We start from the raw sequence: 17,020 nt of genomic DNA on the forward strand, positions 1-17,020 counted from the left end.
TCATTAAAGCGATACTGCTTCTGCGCGGTGCGCCTGGCCGTTTCCCATGACGTAATTTGACGTTCCCTGTCAGAATCCAGGAAGTGGGTCGCTCGCTGTTGTTTGTGTCCGTTGCTCGAAGACGTCTCTGTTTTTCTGATTGAATATATCGCTTTGACGGGCCGAAATGGCAACGTTTATTTCAGTCCCGTTGAAAAAGTCCTCTGAAGTGGATCTGGTGAAACCGCTGTCGAAATTTGTCACAGCCACATATCCAACGGGCGAGGAGCAAGGGGAATACATCCGCGCCGTGGAGGAGTTGAACAAGCTCCGCAGAAACGCGCTGGGAAGGCCTCTGGACAAACATGAGAGCTCCCTGGAGATTCTGCTCAGGTAGAAAGTCCTTCGTTTACAACACACCTGAACTAGCTAACATATTACTAATACTCAGAGCTACCCTCTCACCTGTGACGGTGAGTTAGCCCAGTCATTGCCGCACCCAGATGTCTTAGCTTTCAGTTGCTAGCCGAGGAGCTAAAGTTGGTCAAGCTAATATGCTAGGAGGCTTCTCACCATAATAACTGACTCATATGTCGTTCATGGCAAGTTTCCTTTTAGCGGCTAACACGGACTTGGTTTGTTAACTTATTTAACCTAACTGTCAGATATGTAAAATACCAATTAACAATGAATTAGCCATTTTAGCTGATGTAGGTTTGAGCTTTAGCTGTGGCTTATACAACGAGGGACCCAGAAAAGTCAACATGGTTTAACGTTAACTTAGCATCAGAGTTAGCTTTAGTGTTTATTTTAAGAATTTATTGTCCCCAAGGAGAAACACAGAGCTCAAACAGACTTGAATTTAAAACACCAGAAAATGCTTAAAACTTTGCCACCGGTATATAAAACATGCTACATAACACGCTAATAAAACTGTAAATCTGAGACAGCTTTAAATAGAATTCGCATCAACCATCATTCCTCTAGATAACTGATAATTAGCTGACTCATCCTGTTCCCAAGTTTGGTGTAAAGACACCACCTGAGATGACAAATACTTACAATAACTATACACAGGAAAACAACAGATTCCTTCACATATATATTCGAACTCATGAGCTCCTTTTAGATATAGTTAAATTAGCTAGGCTACATGTAACTATGATGCTACATCATCAGTAAGAGTGACCATGCACAGCCAGCTAGTCAGATGTCATTCACATTCAGGCCCACTAACAGCTGAGGCCTTTAGCTCACTGGTGGCCACGTGATAAGACATCAAGGATAGCTGGAAAAAACAACCACAGATTTTCTTATCAGCAAACAGATCACATGGATAAAGCAAAACTCAAAAATCTGTGAATGTATGAGAATCAGGAGTGTGAAAATGCATGTAGATGTGAGCTACAGAAAAGACCTCTATATACTCTTGCCAATAGATTTTGTATTTCAAATAGCTGCTCTGAATGTGTAACACATAACATTACATCAATACACAACTATTTAAAAGTTTGGGATCACCTGTTATGTTGTTGTTGTTGTTGTTCTTGTTGTTCTTGTTGTTCTTCTTCTTCTTCTTTCTGATTAATATCAATAGATTAATCAAAATGTTCTGCTCCAAACCTCTCGGCATCACTTTTCTAAGAACTAAATAAATGAAAAAACATCTGATATCAGAGAGTATTCCTCTCAGCCATCTGACTGTACCGTATCAAGCTTTTGTGGAATGATATTCCTTTTGAACAGCATGTGGATATACACAAAAAGTGAAGCCCAAGTGCCTTTCACTTTGGATGGAGGAACTGTGAGACAGAAATAGGATTTCTTTTATTAAACAAAGTTCCTCTCTGTTCCATGGTCCACTTACCCCACCTGGCTGATGTTGACTGTTGTGGTGCTGTTATCTAATGATACACTTATCGTGCTCCTTACCATTGTTGCCTGACTTACTATTAACCACTATACTCATTCAACTCCTAGGTGACATATAGATGCAGACTTTGCCCTCTGACCTTTCAGTCTATGTTCTCAATGACTCATGAGTTATATTATGCACAGACGGGTTTGCCAAGATGACTTGAGTGGCCAGGTATGTAATTGCCGGGTGCAGGTCTTCCATTTTTTTCCCACTTTGAGCTGCTTTCTAGCCGCAGTGCAAAGTGGCATTGTGTTACGAGTGCCAAGATTCGGCTCTTTAGAGATTAAAAAGTGTACCAACCCAAAGTGCTGAGTGTTAACAAAGCCAATAGGTTGAGTGCAGCAAAACTGGGCTAATGCAGAACATTTACTTATCTTTAAGCCAATTGTTTGTGTAACCCATTTGAGCTTGTAATGCTCTCCCAGAGAAACTACCGGTGTCACGAGGAGGTAATGGTTGATGGACATGTCTGTTGACAGTTCATGCTCAGTTAACATGTAACTTTCCTCAATGATTTGAGGAATCAAAATTTGGATTAAACAAATTGCTGAATCAGGGCATCTCTGAATTACATAGGTAGCAGTATCTTAGATAGATATTGGCCAAATAAAAGTTTTTTAAGAACATGGAAGATTTTCCCACTGTCTTAATGTAGGGATATCATTATCAAACTCATGATTTGCATATAAGCTTACATAAGTTTACAAGTTCATTGATAATTTAAAATGCTTTGTATGTAGGATGTAGAGCATGTGAGCTAGTGCAGAATGGGTAGCCATTGCTTACTGCAAGTATTGTCGCTCCTTGGCTCTCTGCACATGTGGTCTGTTAGCTAAGTGCCAGGTATCCAGGGCGACTGGCCCTATCCCTTTCAAAGCTGCGCAGATACAGCTATTGTGTCACCATGGCGACTATTGTTTTGTCTAGGACGCTTTCTTTTTCTCTTTAGTTAACCAGGAGGCTCACCTCATCTCAGCTTCCCTGTGCATGTGTGTCCAACACAGTCTGCACTCTAGGAAGCCCTATATGTAAAGCCAGTCTTTGTTTGTGTTCAAATACTCTGGTCTGTCCTGGCATTGGTAAAAGCCAAGTGGATGAACTGGTAACAGGGGATTCCCAACAAGCTTCTGTGCGTGTTGTCATTCCTAATAATAGACTGTTCACATCAAAGACACAGATACTGCTCCTCAGCCCTGTGTGTGTGTGTGTGTGTGTGTGTGTGTGTGTGTGTGTGTGTGTGTGTGTGTGTGTGTGTGTGTGTGTGTGTGTGTGTGTGTGTGTGTGTGTGTGTGTGTGTGTGTGTGTGTGTGTGCACGCGCGCATGCACGTACGCACCCTTGTGGTTTTGCTTGCCTGGCCTGATGTTTTTTTCCTGACTCATTGTCAAGTGTCTCTGAAATGGCAGGACTTCCTCTGCAGTTATATCATAATATTCACTACCCCAGTTTCTCAATTATGATTTACTGTATGGCCCAGTCTCTTCCTATTTATTTTTTTCTATAAACCTTACTTTGACTTAAGGGTCTGTTTGATAACAATCAAAAGAAAAACTTTTCTGTCTTTCCAGTGAAAACAAAGATGATGATGATGATGATGATGATGATGATCTGCAGTAAAACGATTATAAAAATACTTTTGGGTATAAACATAAGAGAAAACAAAGTTTTAATCCAGTTACTTTCTTTTCCTTCAGATACTATGACCAACTGTGTGCTGTCGAGCCCAAGTTCCCCTTCTCTGAAAACCAGGTAACTGAATGAACATGAACACATGATTGTTGGTTAGATTTACTTCCCAGACAGAAGAACTTGAACACAAAGCGTCTCTCTGTCCCCACAGCTCTGCTTAACCTTCACATGGAAGGACGCCTTTGATAAAGGATCACTGTTTGGTGGCTCAGTAAAGCTCGGTGAGTGCAAGTCCATTTCTGGAAGAGTATCTGTGTATGTAACTGTGTTTCCACCAGTGCAGGTAGCTGCAGAAGGAGGAAGTAATACTAAGAGAAGCTGAAGCCAATATTTGAATTTACCCTTGGGTCACATATCTGTCATACTGTCTTTATTATCTGTCACTCTAACACACACACACAACGAGCGCTTTCAAATTTTAAGGTCCTTGTCATTTTGCATTTAAAAGAAAAAGCCTGACAAGGTGCCTTGTATGGAACTAATAATACAATTTGACACTGTAATATGCACATTTTTTGTCGACCTGCCAAACAACTAGTAAATGTTCAGAATTTAGCAGCCTCTCAATAGATGACCATTGTTTTTTTGTCTGGTGAGTGAAGCAAATCTTGAATACCACTTGCATATTTTCACCAACATTTGGGTTGTGGCTGGTGCCACTTTCGTGCCCTGGAAGTTTGTGTGTTGAGTGTGTGAAAGGAATAATCAAAGCGAAGAATTGTTGAGTTCAGTCTTCACATTGATTCCTTTCACGCTGAATCTTTGTCCACTGTGGTGAATTGTGGGAGCTCATGACTGGGATTCCTTCCAGTGTACTATGGGTGAAAAATGTGGAATGAAGCGGTAGAAAGTGTTGCTGACAAAATGCCAACCACATAAAATAAAGCAAGCAGTCAGTATCAGATGGTATCCAAATGATGAAGGCTAGATGTCACTTTGTCCTGTGTGTAATCTGAAGGTGAAGTTGCTGCTGAAGAGAAACACTGCTTTTAAGATTCACAGCAAGAGGACAGCAAAACTTACTCTTGTGTGTTTGTTTTTGTGTGTTGTAGCTTTGGCCAGTTTGGGCTACGAGAAGACATGCGTGTTGTTCAACGCAGCGGCACTGGCCAGTCAGATCGCCTCAGAGCAGAACCTGGACAACGACGAGGGACTGAAGGCTGCAGCCAAATACTATCAGGTGGGCGAACAGTACAGCTACACAGAAATATAGCAACGTGTACAGTTATATATCTGTGTGAAATTACAACTGTTAGTGAGATATATATATATCTCACTAACAGTTATATGCAGATATATATTTTTATATATAAAAATGTTGTGTTTTACATGAGCACTGATCAGAAATCAGCAGCTCATTTCTGGTTGGTAAGGTCACTTATAATAGTGTACTTCAGGAGTTTAATTTACTGTAATCTTTGTGTTGAGTTTGTATTTCCAGACTATTTATCAGAACAGCGAACATGCCATTCGTTTCCCTGCTTCTCAATCTTTATAACAATGAGACCTTGACAAACTAGAAAAACTAGTTTCACTGTGTGCGTGTAAAGACATGTCAATTGCATCAGCATTGAATTTTTGTCAATCATCAGTAGTTATTAGCATTAATATACATTTACAAATGAGTTTCACAAATCAGAGATGCACCAACGTGAGGGTTAGGGTTAGGGTAGTTTTTTCTTTTTTCTGTGTTAATTGTTACTTCTCTTTAATTTAAATGAATGGCATGTAAGAGGCCTGCAGGAATTTTGAAAATGAGGACTGTTTTAAAAGGACCGAATAAAGCAGGTTCTCTGAATTCCAGCCTTGGCAGTAGTGTCTCATTTTCTTCTGTCTTTACCTGTCTCACTGTCCAGCTGGCCAGCGGAGCGTTTGGCCACATCAAGGACACAGTGCTGTCAGCACTTAACAGGGAGCCCACCATGGACATCTCCCCTGAAACTGTGGGTACCCTGAGCCTCATCATGCTGGCCCAGGCCCAGGAGGTCATTTTCCTCAAAGCCACCTCAGGTACCAAAGAAAGGAATCCTCAATGGTCCACATAAACACTGTCTTCAATTCAAGACCAGGGTGTCAACAGATCCTTTAAATCCTTGAATAGTACTATTTGAATTTGTGAGGTCTAAATGACCACTAATGTGTTATCTAATTTATTTTAACCATCTTTATGTCAAAAGAAAAGTTCTTCTGTGTCCAGTCCAAGTCCACATTTTTGATGTTACAACTTACCATTGAACATCATTCAGTCATTGTACTTTGCACTTCTTACTCTAATAAGAATATTCCTACATAAAACCTTCCTCTGCAAGCTTTATACTTACCTGCAGTGCTGAATAAGATTTGTCCAAAAAATATTAAATTGGATTAAGAAATATCTTGAAAAGCTCTTAAAAAGAATTCAATTTAAACATCTGGTACCTGTAGACATCCTGGCGACTGTACGTGATCGTTATGATTTATATCGATTTCTGTCGTGTCGATACTCAAAGGAGTTTTTTAGTCTGAATTGTTAGTTTTAAAAGTGCATCACAGACATGGACCGCTACTTGGTCTTTTGCTCAATAATATGTAAAACTTTATGATGTGTAAAAGTTTATCAGCACTGGTATCACAAATCTGCCAGATATAGAGGAGCCAGAGCAATTGCACTAAAGAGGTAGCATCTTGTACACGCATGTTAATTTTTGCATTAAGATTAAAATTTCTTGCAAAGGCAGCAAGCAGTTTTGATCCAGGTTGCACATGTCTGTCCCAGTTCTGTCTATGGAGTTGCTTATAAGAATTTTCAGCACAACAGCTTTGAAGGTTATATTATTAAATAAGTTATGAAAACAATTAGACCTATATTTTCTGCCGACACGGTTTGTTTTTGTCATAAATAGGTTTTGTGGGGAGTGGGGGCAATTTTAGAAAATACCCTTTATGTTTGAATGTATGACCAAATAATCAGTTAGCAAGCTGCAGATGGTGTGATCAGCTTGTGATGTGAGGTTGACAGGAACACAACTACTTTTCGTGACTGTTTTTTATTGAATATGTACTTGTTCGCCCAATAGATAAGATGAAGGATGCTGTCATCGCAAAGCTGGCCAATCAGGCAGCGGATTTTTATGGCGATGCCTTCAAGCAGTGCCAGTACAAAGACAACCTTCCCAAGGTATGTGAAGGACACACTTATAGCTATACACTAACCCCAAAACAAACACACTTGCAGTCAGCCATGTGTCGAGTGTGGTGAAGATGCAAACACAGTTCTGTATGTTTGGAGTGTGTTTTGTCTGTCTGATTGTGTGTTTTGTTTTGTGCGTGTGCGTTTCTGTAAAATAAGACTTGAAGAGTGGTACTCAGGTTGCGGGACTGTCCAAATTGCAACCTTTCTCTGTTTTCATTGGTCCATTTCCATCCTGTTTTCACTCTGATTGGTTGGTTACTACTAAGCTGCAGTTCGACTTGTTTTCATTCTGAGTGGTTCCTTAACATCTAATCGCAGGCACCTGAAGTACTTACTGTCTGTCTAACACTGACTGAAACACACACAACCACAGAAACACACACCACCTCAGGTTTGTAGGTCAATGATATCAAAATAAAGTGAAATGCACGAAATAAGTCACTAGCAATATTTTTTTTCCAGTTCAAATGGAGCCTATTTTGAGTGTCGAGTGTTTAGCAAGTAAACGCTAAATTGCATCGCTAGATTAAAACACACAGACATACATTTTTGTTAAATATTTCTGCAGCTAGCAATCACTCAATCCAAACACGAAAAATCAAGGATTTTGCGCCATGAGGTAGCATGGGATCATGGGAGTCATTTTAATTCTTAAACAACCACCAGTGCTGATGAAAATCTATCTGAAGTGACTCAGGCAGTTATGTTCATAAATGATGTAATATCATAATTTTCTATTCATTTTATGTTTTGCCTTGTTTGCTGACCCCCTGCCTCAGTCTCTGATGTATCATATGATGTTTTTACCGTAAGTTATAGCAACAGGCGGTCAAACGAAATGCACCATTACCTTGCGTAAAATTTGAATTTTTTCGTTTGTTTGTTTAATGCTTAATAGAGATTTAAAAAGTTATCGATGATTCAGCTTAAAATATCAGCAGTATGAATAAATAAAAGTCAGACATTTATAAAGAATTGTCAGATAAGTTTGATATATGCTCAACCCCTAAAAATCTTTGGACATTATGTTACAACATAGTTCATTTCTTTTAATTGTACAGAGCTGTATGAGTTTTGTAACATTTAACAGTGCAGCCTGATTAAGTACACCACCAGTTTGATTGCGAAGATGTCACTTCATTTGGATACAGGAAACAAGGCCAGGGAAATTGATTCATATGTGAAAAGCAGTTCCTCTGTTTACCCGGAATGCATAAAATCAAACACACACACACACACACAAAGCTGTGGGACATTTGATGAAGGTGTAGCAGCTTTTGCTGAAAGGTTAAACACTCATGGCCTGTTCTGTTTTCTCTCTCGTTGTCTTCCTTTCTTTCTGCATCCCTCGTGGTGGTGGCGTTGGCATTGATTGTCCCTGTCTGTGCGTGCTTGTGTTGTGTTTGCACGCCTCTGAATGCTTGTGCCTCCTTGTGATTGGCTTTTGTGATGTCATTCGTGATTTGACCTCGCTGGTGTGCGCCTGCCATTTTATGGTTTGCCTTGCCATCATGCGTGCGTATGTGCGTGCATTTATCTGTTTGTGTGCCTGCGTGTTGCTCCGTGGTTGCCTCTCCCTGGTCAGTATTTTTATTTTCAGGAAGTGCTGCCGGTGCTGGCGGCCAAGCACTGCATCATGCAAGCCAACGCTGAGCTGCACCAGAGTGTCCTGGCCAAACAGAAGAAGCGCTTTGGGGAGGAGATTGCACGTCTGCAGGTACACAGCTTTCATATGACTTCCAGGTTTGGTCCCACCCAATTCATCCCTCACATCTTGAAATAATATGGCCACTCAATATTATTTCAGTAAATCTCAAATGTCTGGGGCGCCGTTTAGCTCAGTTGGTAGAGCAGGCGTCCCATGTGCCAAGGCTCTGCAGCAGACCTGGTTCGACTCCCGCCCCGGGTCTCTTTGCTGCGTGTCACACCCCCTCTCTCTCCCCCTGTTTCCTGTCATATCTTCAGCTGTACTATCAATAAAGCCATAAAAAAAGGCCAAAAAAATACTTAAAAAAAAAAAAAAGAAAAAAAAATCTCAAATGTCTTATATAATCCTCAGAAACTGGAAAGATATTAGACGTACACACCTTGAAGTTCCACATCAAAAACATAAAATTCATGAAGTAGAAGTGTTCTTCTCCATCTTCTGTCCTCTGATTGTCCCTCCAGCACGCAGCAGAGCTTGTGAGGACGGTGGCCTCTCGTTACGACGAGTATGTGAGCGTTAAGGACTTAAGTGATAAAATCAACCGAGCCCTCACCGCAGCCAAAAAAGACAATGACTTTATCTACCACGACCGCGTGCCCGAGGTCAAAGATCTGGAACACATCGGCAAAGCAGCGCTGGTCAGAGCCACCGCCATCACACCTCCACTCAGTCAGAAATTCACAGGTGAGATACAACATAGACAACACAGTTTGACACGTGTAGAGAGACAAAAAACTAATTATCTACATCTGAGCATGAGCCAGGTCAGAAAAAACAGAAGCTTCATAGGAACAGTTTGACATTTAGGAGAATAAAGCCATCCTAAAAACATGACCTCCTACTCATTGTGTAGGGACTGAGTGACTTCAGATGGGCAATCTCTGGCTGGATTCTTTTTTAAACCAGTTGTTTATGTTCCTTTCTCCTAAGACTTGTTTGAGAAGATGGTCCCCATGGCAGTGCAGCAGTCCATGAGCATTTACAGCCAGAGGAAGGCTGAGACTGTTAACAGACTGGTGGGAACAATGAGGGAGGCCACCAATCTCTGCAACGGGTATGCTATCCCCTGTCTGTATGAGCCTATGTTGCTTTGCTTGTGCACGACAATGTGTATCTTCCCATGAACCTTTCTGCGAGTGCTTGTGTCTGGATTTATTAAAAATGTACAATGTAATGGTGTAACAGGTACCATTAAAATGTCGATACAAGCACTTACAGTATGTTTGTAGTGTAGTGCCCTAAGTAGCAGTTACGCACTTGTAACCCCCTATCTGATGAATTTAATAAGTGCTTAACAATTTGAGTGAAATACCCTTTGGGCAACATGTACTTTAATCCATTTAGGCATTATTTTCGTCAGTGCTGATGTAATATTTTCACTGTGAGAACACAATAACTGACAGATGATCTGTAATTGTCCATCAGGGTGCTGGCGTCCCTAAACCTGCCAGCTGCTCTGGAAGATCTGTCTGGAGACTCTATCCCACAATCCATTGCTGAGAAGGCACGGTCCATCGTGCAGCAAGGAGGACTGCAGAGCGTTGAGCAGCTGATCAGAGACCTGCCAGAGCTTCTGACCCGCAACAGAGAGATCCTGGACGAGGTAAGACACAAAAACACACAATAATACACTTTGTAGATCACACAACCAGTGAGCTTACCTCTCACTGTATTGCTAACGCTGATCATGAATGATTTAGAAAGTAAAGAAGGAACTTTTAGAACTGCAGCCTTCCCAACAGCTTGTTTGTCATATGGCTTTGCTTTTCTTGACAAAGCAGCATATGAATGAAATGCTGTTAAGCAGCTGATTTGGACAAGTGTTAGACTTTCCTACCACCCTTAATGGAAGAACACACAATCAGTAAAAAGAAATCATAATCGTCCCTAATGGCGTAAATCCCAGATCAGGATCATCACTGAAAACTAAACCACTGATCTTTGGGCCAAGGACTGTTTGTCCTCCAGCTTCTGCCAAACCGTTTTTTTAGACATCTTGCTGACAAACAAATAAACAGATGGATGTAAAAACATAAAACACAGCCTGCTTCCAAGTTTGTTGGCGAGGCCACATCAAATTGTCCCAATTTCCCCCCAAAAAAGTAGTCAGTTGTCTTGTTTAAAGAGTCATCAGTGAGAATGAAAATTAGAAAAGAAATTTAAAATAAAATAATAAAAGCAACGGAAAGGAAAACCAAAAAGCTGACTTTGTTATTTACTTTTTTCATTATTTTTGTTTGATATTCAAACTCTGGTCATGGCTTTTCCTTTTTAATGCATTGAAGCAGTTCTGAAACAACAGCTCAAATGGTAGCAGAAAATTGAACGGTCAGAAAATCAGCAACAATTCTGATAATCGCGTTATCATTACAGATAGAAGAAATATTTCATATTTTTACGACTTCCCAAAAGTATGGATTTGCTGCTCTACTTTCTTACATCACTGTAAATTGAATATTCTGAAAACGAGTGATTTTCCTTGAGCTCTGTGAACTTCTTTTGTGCATTTTTGGGTTCTTTGGATACTTACAGACATAACAATGTATGATTGTTGATGATGTATGAAATTGCTCATTAAGTCAACTGCAATTATATACTCTGAATACTAAATTAATCCTCAAAAGTCGGATAATACATAAATATATCCTGTGGCCTTCATCACAAATGAACTTGAGACCATCTTTGGATGGGATCATACCAGCCACAGCAGCACTGGTTCTTATTCCCGTGACTCATTCCCATCAGTACATAGTAGTCATTATTGCATCGTTACATTGGCACTCAGTATTTATGGGTTGGACCACACCCATATTCAAACCTGGCCTTCATTCTGAACTACACTGTAATAAATCAGTCCACAGACAGACATCTGGCAAATTCTCAAAAGTGCTTCTGCTTCCCGCTACAATGGGTGTCTCCAGGAACAAATTTTTTCCATGATGATACACACAGACTCAGGTGAAAACATTACCAGCCAACGGTGTTGCAGCTGGTAATAATGAAGGTGTAACCATCTGAGGATCTAATGTTTGTGTGCTGTGTTGTTGTCAGTCTCTGAAGATGCTGGACGATGAAGAAACGACAGACAACGAGCTGAGAACCAAATTCAACCAGCGTTGGAACAGAACTCCCTCTGGAGACCTCTACAAGCCCCTCCGTGCAGGTACGTACACACACTGATAACATGTCCTTCCTGTTTATCGCCATGTCATCCACTGTCGTCAGTGCTCCTAGTTGTCTCCTCCTCCCTTTGACTTTCTCCCATGTCCCCCCTAACCTCACCTGCTCCCTACTTTCCCACAGAGGGAACTAACTTCCGCAACATCTTGGACAAGGCCGTACAGGCGGACCAGGTCGTGAAGGATCGCTACAACACCCACTGTGACATGATCGCCCTCCTTTGTAAGCCAGAGAACGAGCTCAACGCTGCCATCCCCTCCGCCAACCCGACCAAGACACTGCAGGGCAGCGAGGTCTGTCCACCTCTAATAAAAACTTTATATTTTTATTCTCATGGCCTGTTAATGTAAAACTTTTCTTTTTATTGTCATTGTTATTTTTTGTGTGTGTGTCACATAAACACATATACAGACTACTGCTGTACAGAAACACCCAGTGGACACTGTGTGCTTTATAGTCCTGTCCCTCCTCCCTACAGTAGCTCCATTTTTCATTCTATTTGCTGACTTTGCATCGTGTGTCACTGGGGAACTTAAATAACTAAGCAAGCAGAACAGGGAAGGAGTGAGGACAAAGTGCATGTCTCTCCACAGCTACACTGAATTAATGCCTAAGTTAAAGAAAACAACAGCATATGGAGTCATTATAAGTTCGAGAGGTCAGTGACATTGACATCTTCTCCATCTTCACCAGGTAGTGAACGTGCTGCGCTCCCAGCTCGCCCAGTTGGAGGAGGTGAAGAAGGAGAGGGAGACCCTGGAGGGAGAGATCAAGGCCGTGACCTTTGACATGTCTGTTTGCTTCCTGACGGCACTCGCCCAGGACGGGGCCATCAACGAGGAGCAGCTGTCACTCGCACAGCTCGACCAGTTGTACGGTTCCTACAACCAGAGGGTACAGGCCAGCCTCCGCACACAGGAAGAGCTGCTGGGACAAGTTCAGGTAGTTTGGGATGATTGATTGTTGTATTCCAGAAACAAAATATTGATTCAGCAGTAAGGCAGCTGTTAAAGAGACCATTTTTTAATCAGTGGTCTCATTTATAAGACTGTGCAGAGACTCCACAATAAGTGTTTGCATACCTACACAAACGAGAGGAAAAGGAAGAAAAAAACAATTTTGGCACAAAAAAACATAGCACTTATTAAGTCTTTTATTCACGTAGTCCTCTAGCAGTGCGAGGACAGTGAAAATATCGGGAAAGGAAAGGCGGGACAGACATGATTGAAATCCTTCCATCTGACACATCCTGCATTTCAACAGCAGCGGAGCTCCACAGCTGACCACGAGTGTCAGCACTGTCCATCCCTCTCTGCTGCGCTCTGGGGGTAATGTGACGGTGAAACAGCACTGATGACCTAGCTTCAATTCGGTTCAATACTGTGTTGCCAGTTCCCCGTTTCCAAAATGTTCTTATACATGGGTCAGAGTTTGCTTGCAGGTGCTACCATTCTCCCGTTTGTTTTTCAAGATCCTAAATTTTGTGTGGGACGTGGCAAACGCCTCTTTCAGGACAGAGTTTGTATTGTCTCTAAATGGGACCCCTGGTCTGAAGTAGATCCTAACAAATGATTTCAATGAAGCGTGACTTATATAAACAAAAACTCATGCAAGCAGATCACAAAGGTCACAGAGTGAGTAAAACACAGCTTGCCCTCTTTAGTGCCAGTGTGTGTGAAGAAAGAATTGTTGTTTTATCGGACATAAATATACTTGTGGTGACAGAGATTAACCTCCTTAAATTCATGCTCCATCTTACTGGCCTGTGATCTTCTTCCAGACGTCCCACCAGGAGTTCAGCAGTCTGAAGCAGTCCAACACGGAGGCCAACCAGAGGGAGGAGGTGCTGAAGAAGCTGGCTTCAGCCCACGACAGCTACGTTGAGATCAGCAGCAACCTGCGCGAAGGCACCAAGGTACTCGCTCAGCACAACACACCTGCACATGTGCCTCAATGAGGATGAACTGCAGTAATTCATAACTTGTCGGACACTTTCTGCTTTGATTTGTTTTTTTGTTGTGGGGTTTTTTTTTGCAGACTGGGTGATTTATTTTCGTCCCCTTTTGTTTCTCCCTCCTCAGTTCTACAACGACCTGACAGAAATCCTGCTCAAGTTCCAGAACAAATGCAGCGACATCGTTTTTGCTCGTAAGACAGAGCGGGATGAACTACTTAAGTATGTATTTTCCTGGTTTTGTCCACTCGATTGACATGCAGGTTTTTTATTTGCTTGTTGTCGTGTGTCTCATTTTGATTTTTAAAGCTAAGTCCAGTATTGGATCCTGGATGTGTTTTAGAATGAGAATGTTTGTAATTCACAGATTATGATTTTAATGAACAACTATACTGAACTGTAAGGGTTCGTGAAAACTGATAAATGCATGAATAAGTGGGAAACACTGCAGCACAGTCATTGTTCTAATTTCAGGGAGCTGCAGCAGAGCATCGCCCGAGAGCCCAGCGCTCCAAACTTCAACGTCCCCGCCTACCAGAGCACCCCAGCTGCCCCCGCCGCCGGCCCAACCCCTGCACCAAGGACCGTATTTGTAAGCAGCCACTCACAAAGCCAAACATCGAACACCTCTGCAGCACATGTGAGGCCGATGATTATTTATCACATATTGATCTGTGTGATATCTCCTTCTACCTGCAGACTCCACCTGCCCAGCAGCAGCAGCAGCCCCAGGCAAGGCCCCAGCCGCCAGCAAGGCCCCCTCCACCAAGCTTCACCCCTCAGGCAGCATCCACCACTCCCACTAGCGCACCACCCACTGGCCCTCCCACTGGCAACCCTCCACCTATGGTTCCACCATCCCAGGCCCAGGGACCACCTTACCCCAGCTATCAGGGCTATCCAGGGTGAGCTTCTCCTGTAGACACTCTGGTTTCTTATTACAAATTAATCCACATAATAACTCACTGAGTTGATTAAGAGGACATAATTTCATCCTTCTTAGAAATCCTTCTACTAGCTGTACGAATTTAGGCAGTAAAAGCCTGTCATCCATAATCAAAAGTCCTCTTAGGTTATGAAAACATACATGTCTCTGTACTTGATCTGCTCTGATACAGGTGGATAGAAAGGATATTAAATCAAAGGAATAGTTCAACATTTTGAGAAATATGCTAATTGGTTTTCTTGCAGAAAGTTAGCTGGAAATTTGACACCATACATGAATAGCTGGAGTCTGCAGGCTGTTAGCAGTTTACCTGCAAACACAGCCAGTATAGCTGTTTCCTAACCTGCTGCAGACTCCAGTTGTGTGCTTTCCACACAGACATGAGAGCGGTATCAATCTCCATATCATTCCAAGATTGTTAAGTAAAATCAAAGAAGCGTATTTCCCAAAATGTTGAACTATTTCATTAAGAAGTTGGTCAATATCATTCTCACATTGGTTTTCTCTGTCATGTTGTCCACACAGGTACTTCCAGATGCCTATGGGCTACAATCCCTACGCTTACGGCCAGTTCAACATGCCCAACATGCCCAACATGCCCAACATGCCTAATATGCCCTACTCGCCGTACCAGGCGACTCCAGGACAGGGAGGCTACCCAGCAGCCCCACCCACCGGACAACCTGGCTACCCTGGCTACCCACAGCAGCCCCCTCAGCAGCAGCCCTACTACCCTCAGCAATAACTCTTCTCTCGATCCTGTCATTCTCCTTCTCACCAGTTAACACCAAATAAAAGATACCCCCAGCAATAACACTTCATTTTCCATTAGCTCCCTCCTCGCTCATCTTTTTGTTATCCCTCACTAACAGCAGCGATAGAAACCCAAGTCATGGGCGACCTCAGAGCTGCTTTGCACTTCTCCTGGATAGGTTTTATTCCTTTGTCAATTCTTACTTTCTCCTCCACACCGCGCACTCCCTTTTTTTTCCTAGATCATGTTTTCTTGGTTCTGAAGGCACTTTTCTTGAACTGTTTCATATTCATCGATGCACTAACCCCCTCCTTTTGCCTGTAAGGTTGTTTTTTATGTACTCATTTTCTAATGGTTTTTTTGTTAATGGTTTAATTTAAACCCTAACTGGTTTCCATTGATAACTGACTCTTTGTCTGGGCTGGACTGCTGTACAACACTCATGGAGGCGCACAGAATCCTAGGATGTTTCCTGGGTCGGGTGGATTTGTTGAGTGGGCGGATGGGTGGTCATTACTAGTCATGCCACTGATGGGAGGGCACAGCCACATCTCACTCCCCCACCCACTCAGTCAACCCCCAGTGCTTCTATATCAACTATATTCCTATTTTTGTAATGAATACTGATGCCTCGCTGATATATAAACCTATAAAAACGAATGGCCTGTAGGTTTTCTAATGTAGATGAAGACTGTTGAGAGTTCTGGTCTGTTTTCTTTTGCTCTTTTTCTCTTCTCTCTCACCTGGGGAACGTTGATATATTTCTGTGTTACAATCAGAGGCTGTTCAAATGGGAGAAATGATTCTATTATATAAATATATGTATAAATAAGACTCTGTTAACTGAGACACTCTGTGTGCTGCCCTCTCATGCTCTTTGTGTTTATTTTTATTCCTCAGCTCTAATGTGATTAAAAACAACTGCCAGCCAGAATTTGTCTGTCTTTAAATGTTGGATGTGTTGATTGTGTCTTGTTTTTTTGTTTTTTTATGTTTTTTATTAATCAAACTGTGGAGATTTGTAAAGCAGCCAGAAGAGGGCAGTCCTGTAGCTCACAGAGTAAGCAGCCGCTGAGCAGGAGTTCATTTGCATTGTTGCTCGTTTCAGCCAATCAGGGAGTGAGTTGTGCCATCCGACTAATCGGACGCCTTTTGACCTTCTGAGCATTGGGGGCAGAGCCCATTTAGATGACATGCAAATTACGTTCCAGCGAGGTCGTGATCTCATCCAATCATATTTCCCCGCAGGTGATTTCTCCACAGACAGATTTCATCCCCAGATATTTATTCAGTGTCAGGAGACGCTAATGATTTCACATATCTCCTCCCTCTCTCTCTGTGTGTGTGTGTGTGTGTGTGTGTGTGTGTGTGGCAGGGAGGCAGATGGCAGCGCAGTGTGATGTCTGGAAGGATGCATGGAGATGTTGGCAGAGAGCTGCTGGTCCCCTGCCTGCATCCATCACTCCACCTCTCTCCATTTTCCCCTCTCTTCTCTCTGTCTAATCTGTCTTCTCGAGTTCCTCTCAGCTCAACTCTTTAAAAAAAAAATAAATAAATCCTCCCCATATTTCACTTCACTTTCCCCGAGCGCTCTCCTATCCTTTGTTTTCCTTCCTATCAGACTCCCTTCATCATATTTTCCTTTGCTCCTAAGCTTTTTTTTTTTGGATTACCACCTGTCTTTTTGTATCCTCAGCTGCTCTCCCCTCCGTTTTTTTTTT

At 42.2% G+C, this 17,020-nt stretch overlaps 1 protein-coding gene across 2 annotated transcripts; it reads left to right on the forward strand.

The window, feature by feature from the left end:
• Positions 1 to 54: 54 nt before the first annotated feature.
• pdcd6ip (programmed cell death 6 interacting protein) lies at positions 55 to 16,249 on the forward strand. Of its 2 annotated transcripts, none has more exons than XM_030412156.1 (18): positions 55 to 372; positions 3,591 to 3,645; positions 3,737 to 3,806; positions 4,638 to 4,765; positions 5,442 to 5,595; positions 6,642 to 6,742; positions 8,343 to 8,474; positions 8,927 to 9,149; positions 9,396 to 9,519; positions 9,891 to 10,068; positions 11,517 to 11,628; positions 11,769 to 11,938; positions 12,339 to 12,587; positions 13,426 to 13,560; positions 13,727 to 13,821; positions 14,074 to 14,191; positions 14,299 to 14,504; positions 15,071 to 16,249. In XM_030412156.1, the coding sequence occupies exons 1-18, from the start codon at positions 167 to 169 to the stop codon at positions 15,288 to 15,290; spliced, it is 2,676 nt and encodes an 891-aa protein (XP_030268016.1). In that variant the 5' UTR covers positions 55 to 166; the 3' UTR covers positions 15,291 to 16,249. The 2 variants fall into 2 exon arrangements, with proteins under 2 accessions (XP_030268016.1, XP_030268017.1); XM_030412157.1 differs by having other exon boundaries at positions 8,358 to 8,474.
• Positions 16,250 to 17,020: the final 771 nt, after the last annotated feature.

The sequence above is a fragment of the Sparus aurata genome, chromosome 3 (assembly GCF_900880675.1).
Source record: "Sparus aurata chromosome 3, fSpaAur1.1, whole genome shotgun sequence".
NCBI lineage: Eukaryota > Metazoa > Chordata > Actinopteri > Spariformes > Sparidae > Sparus > Sparus aurata.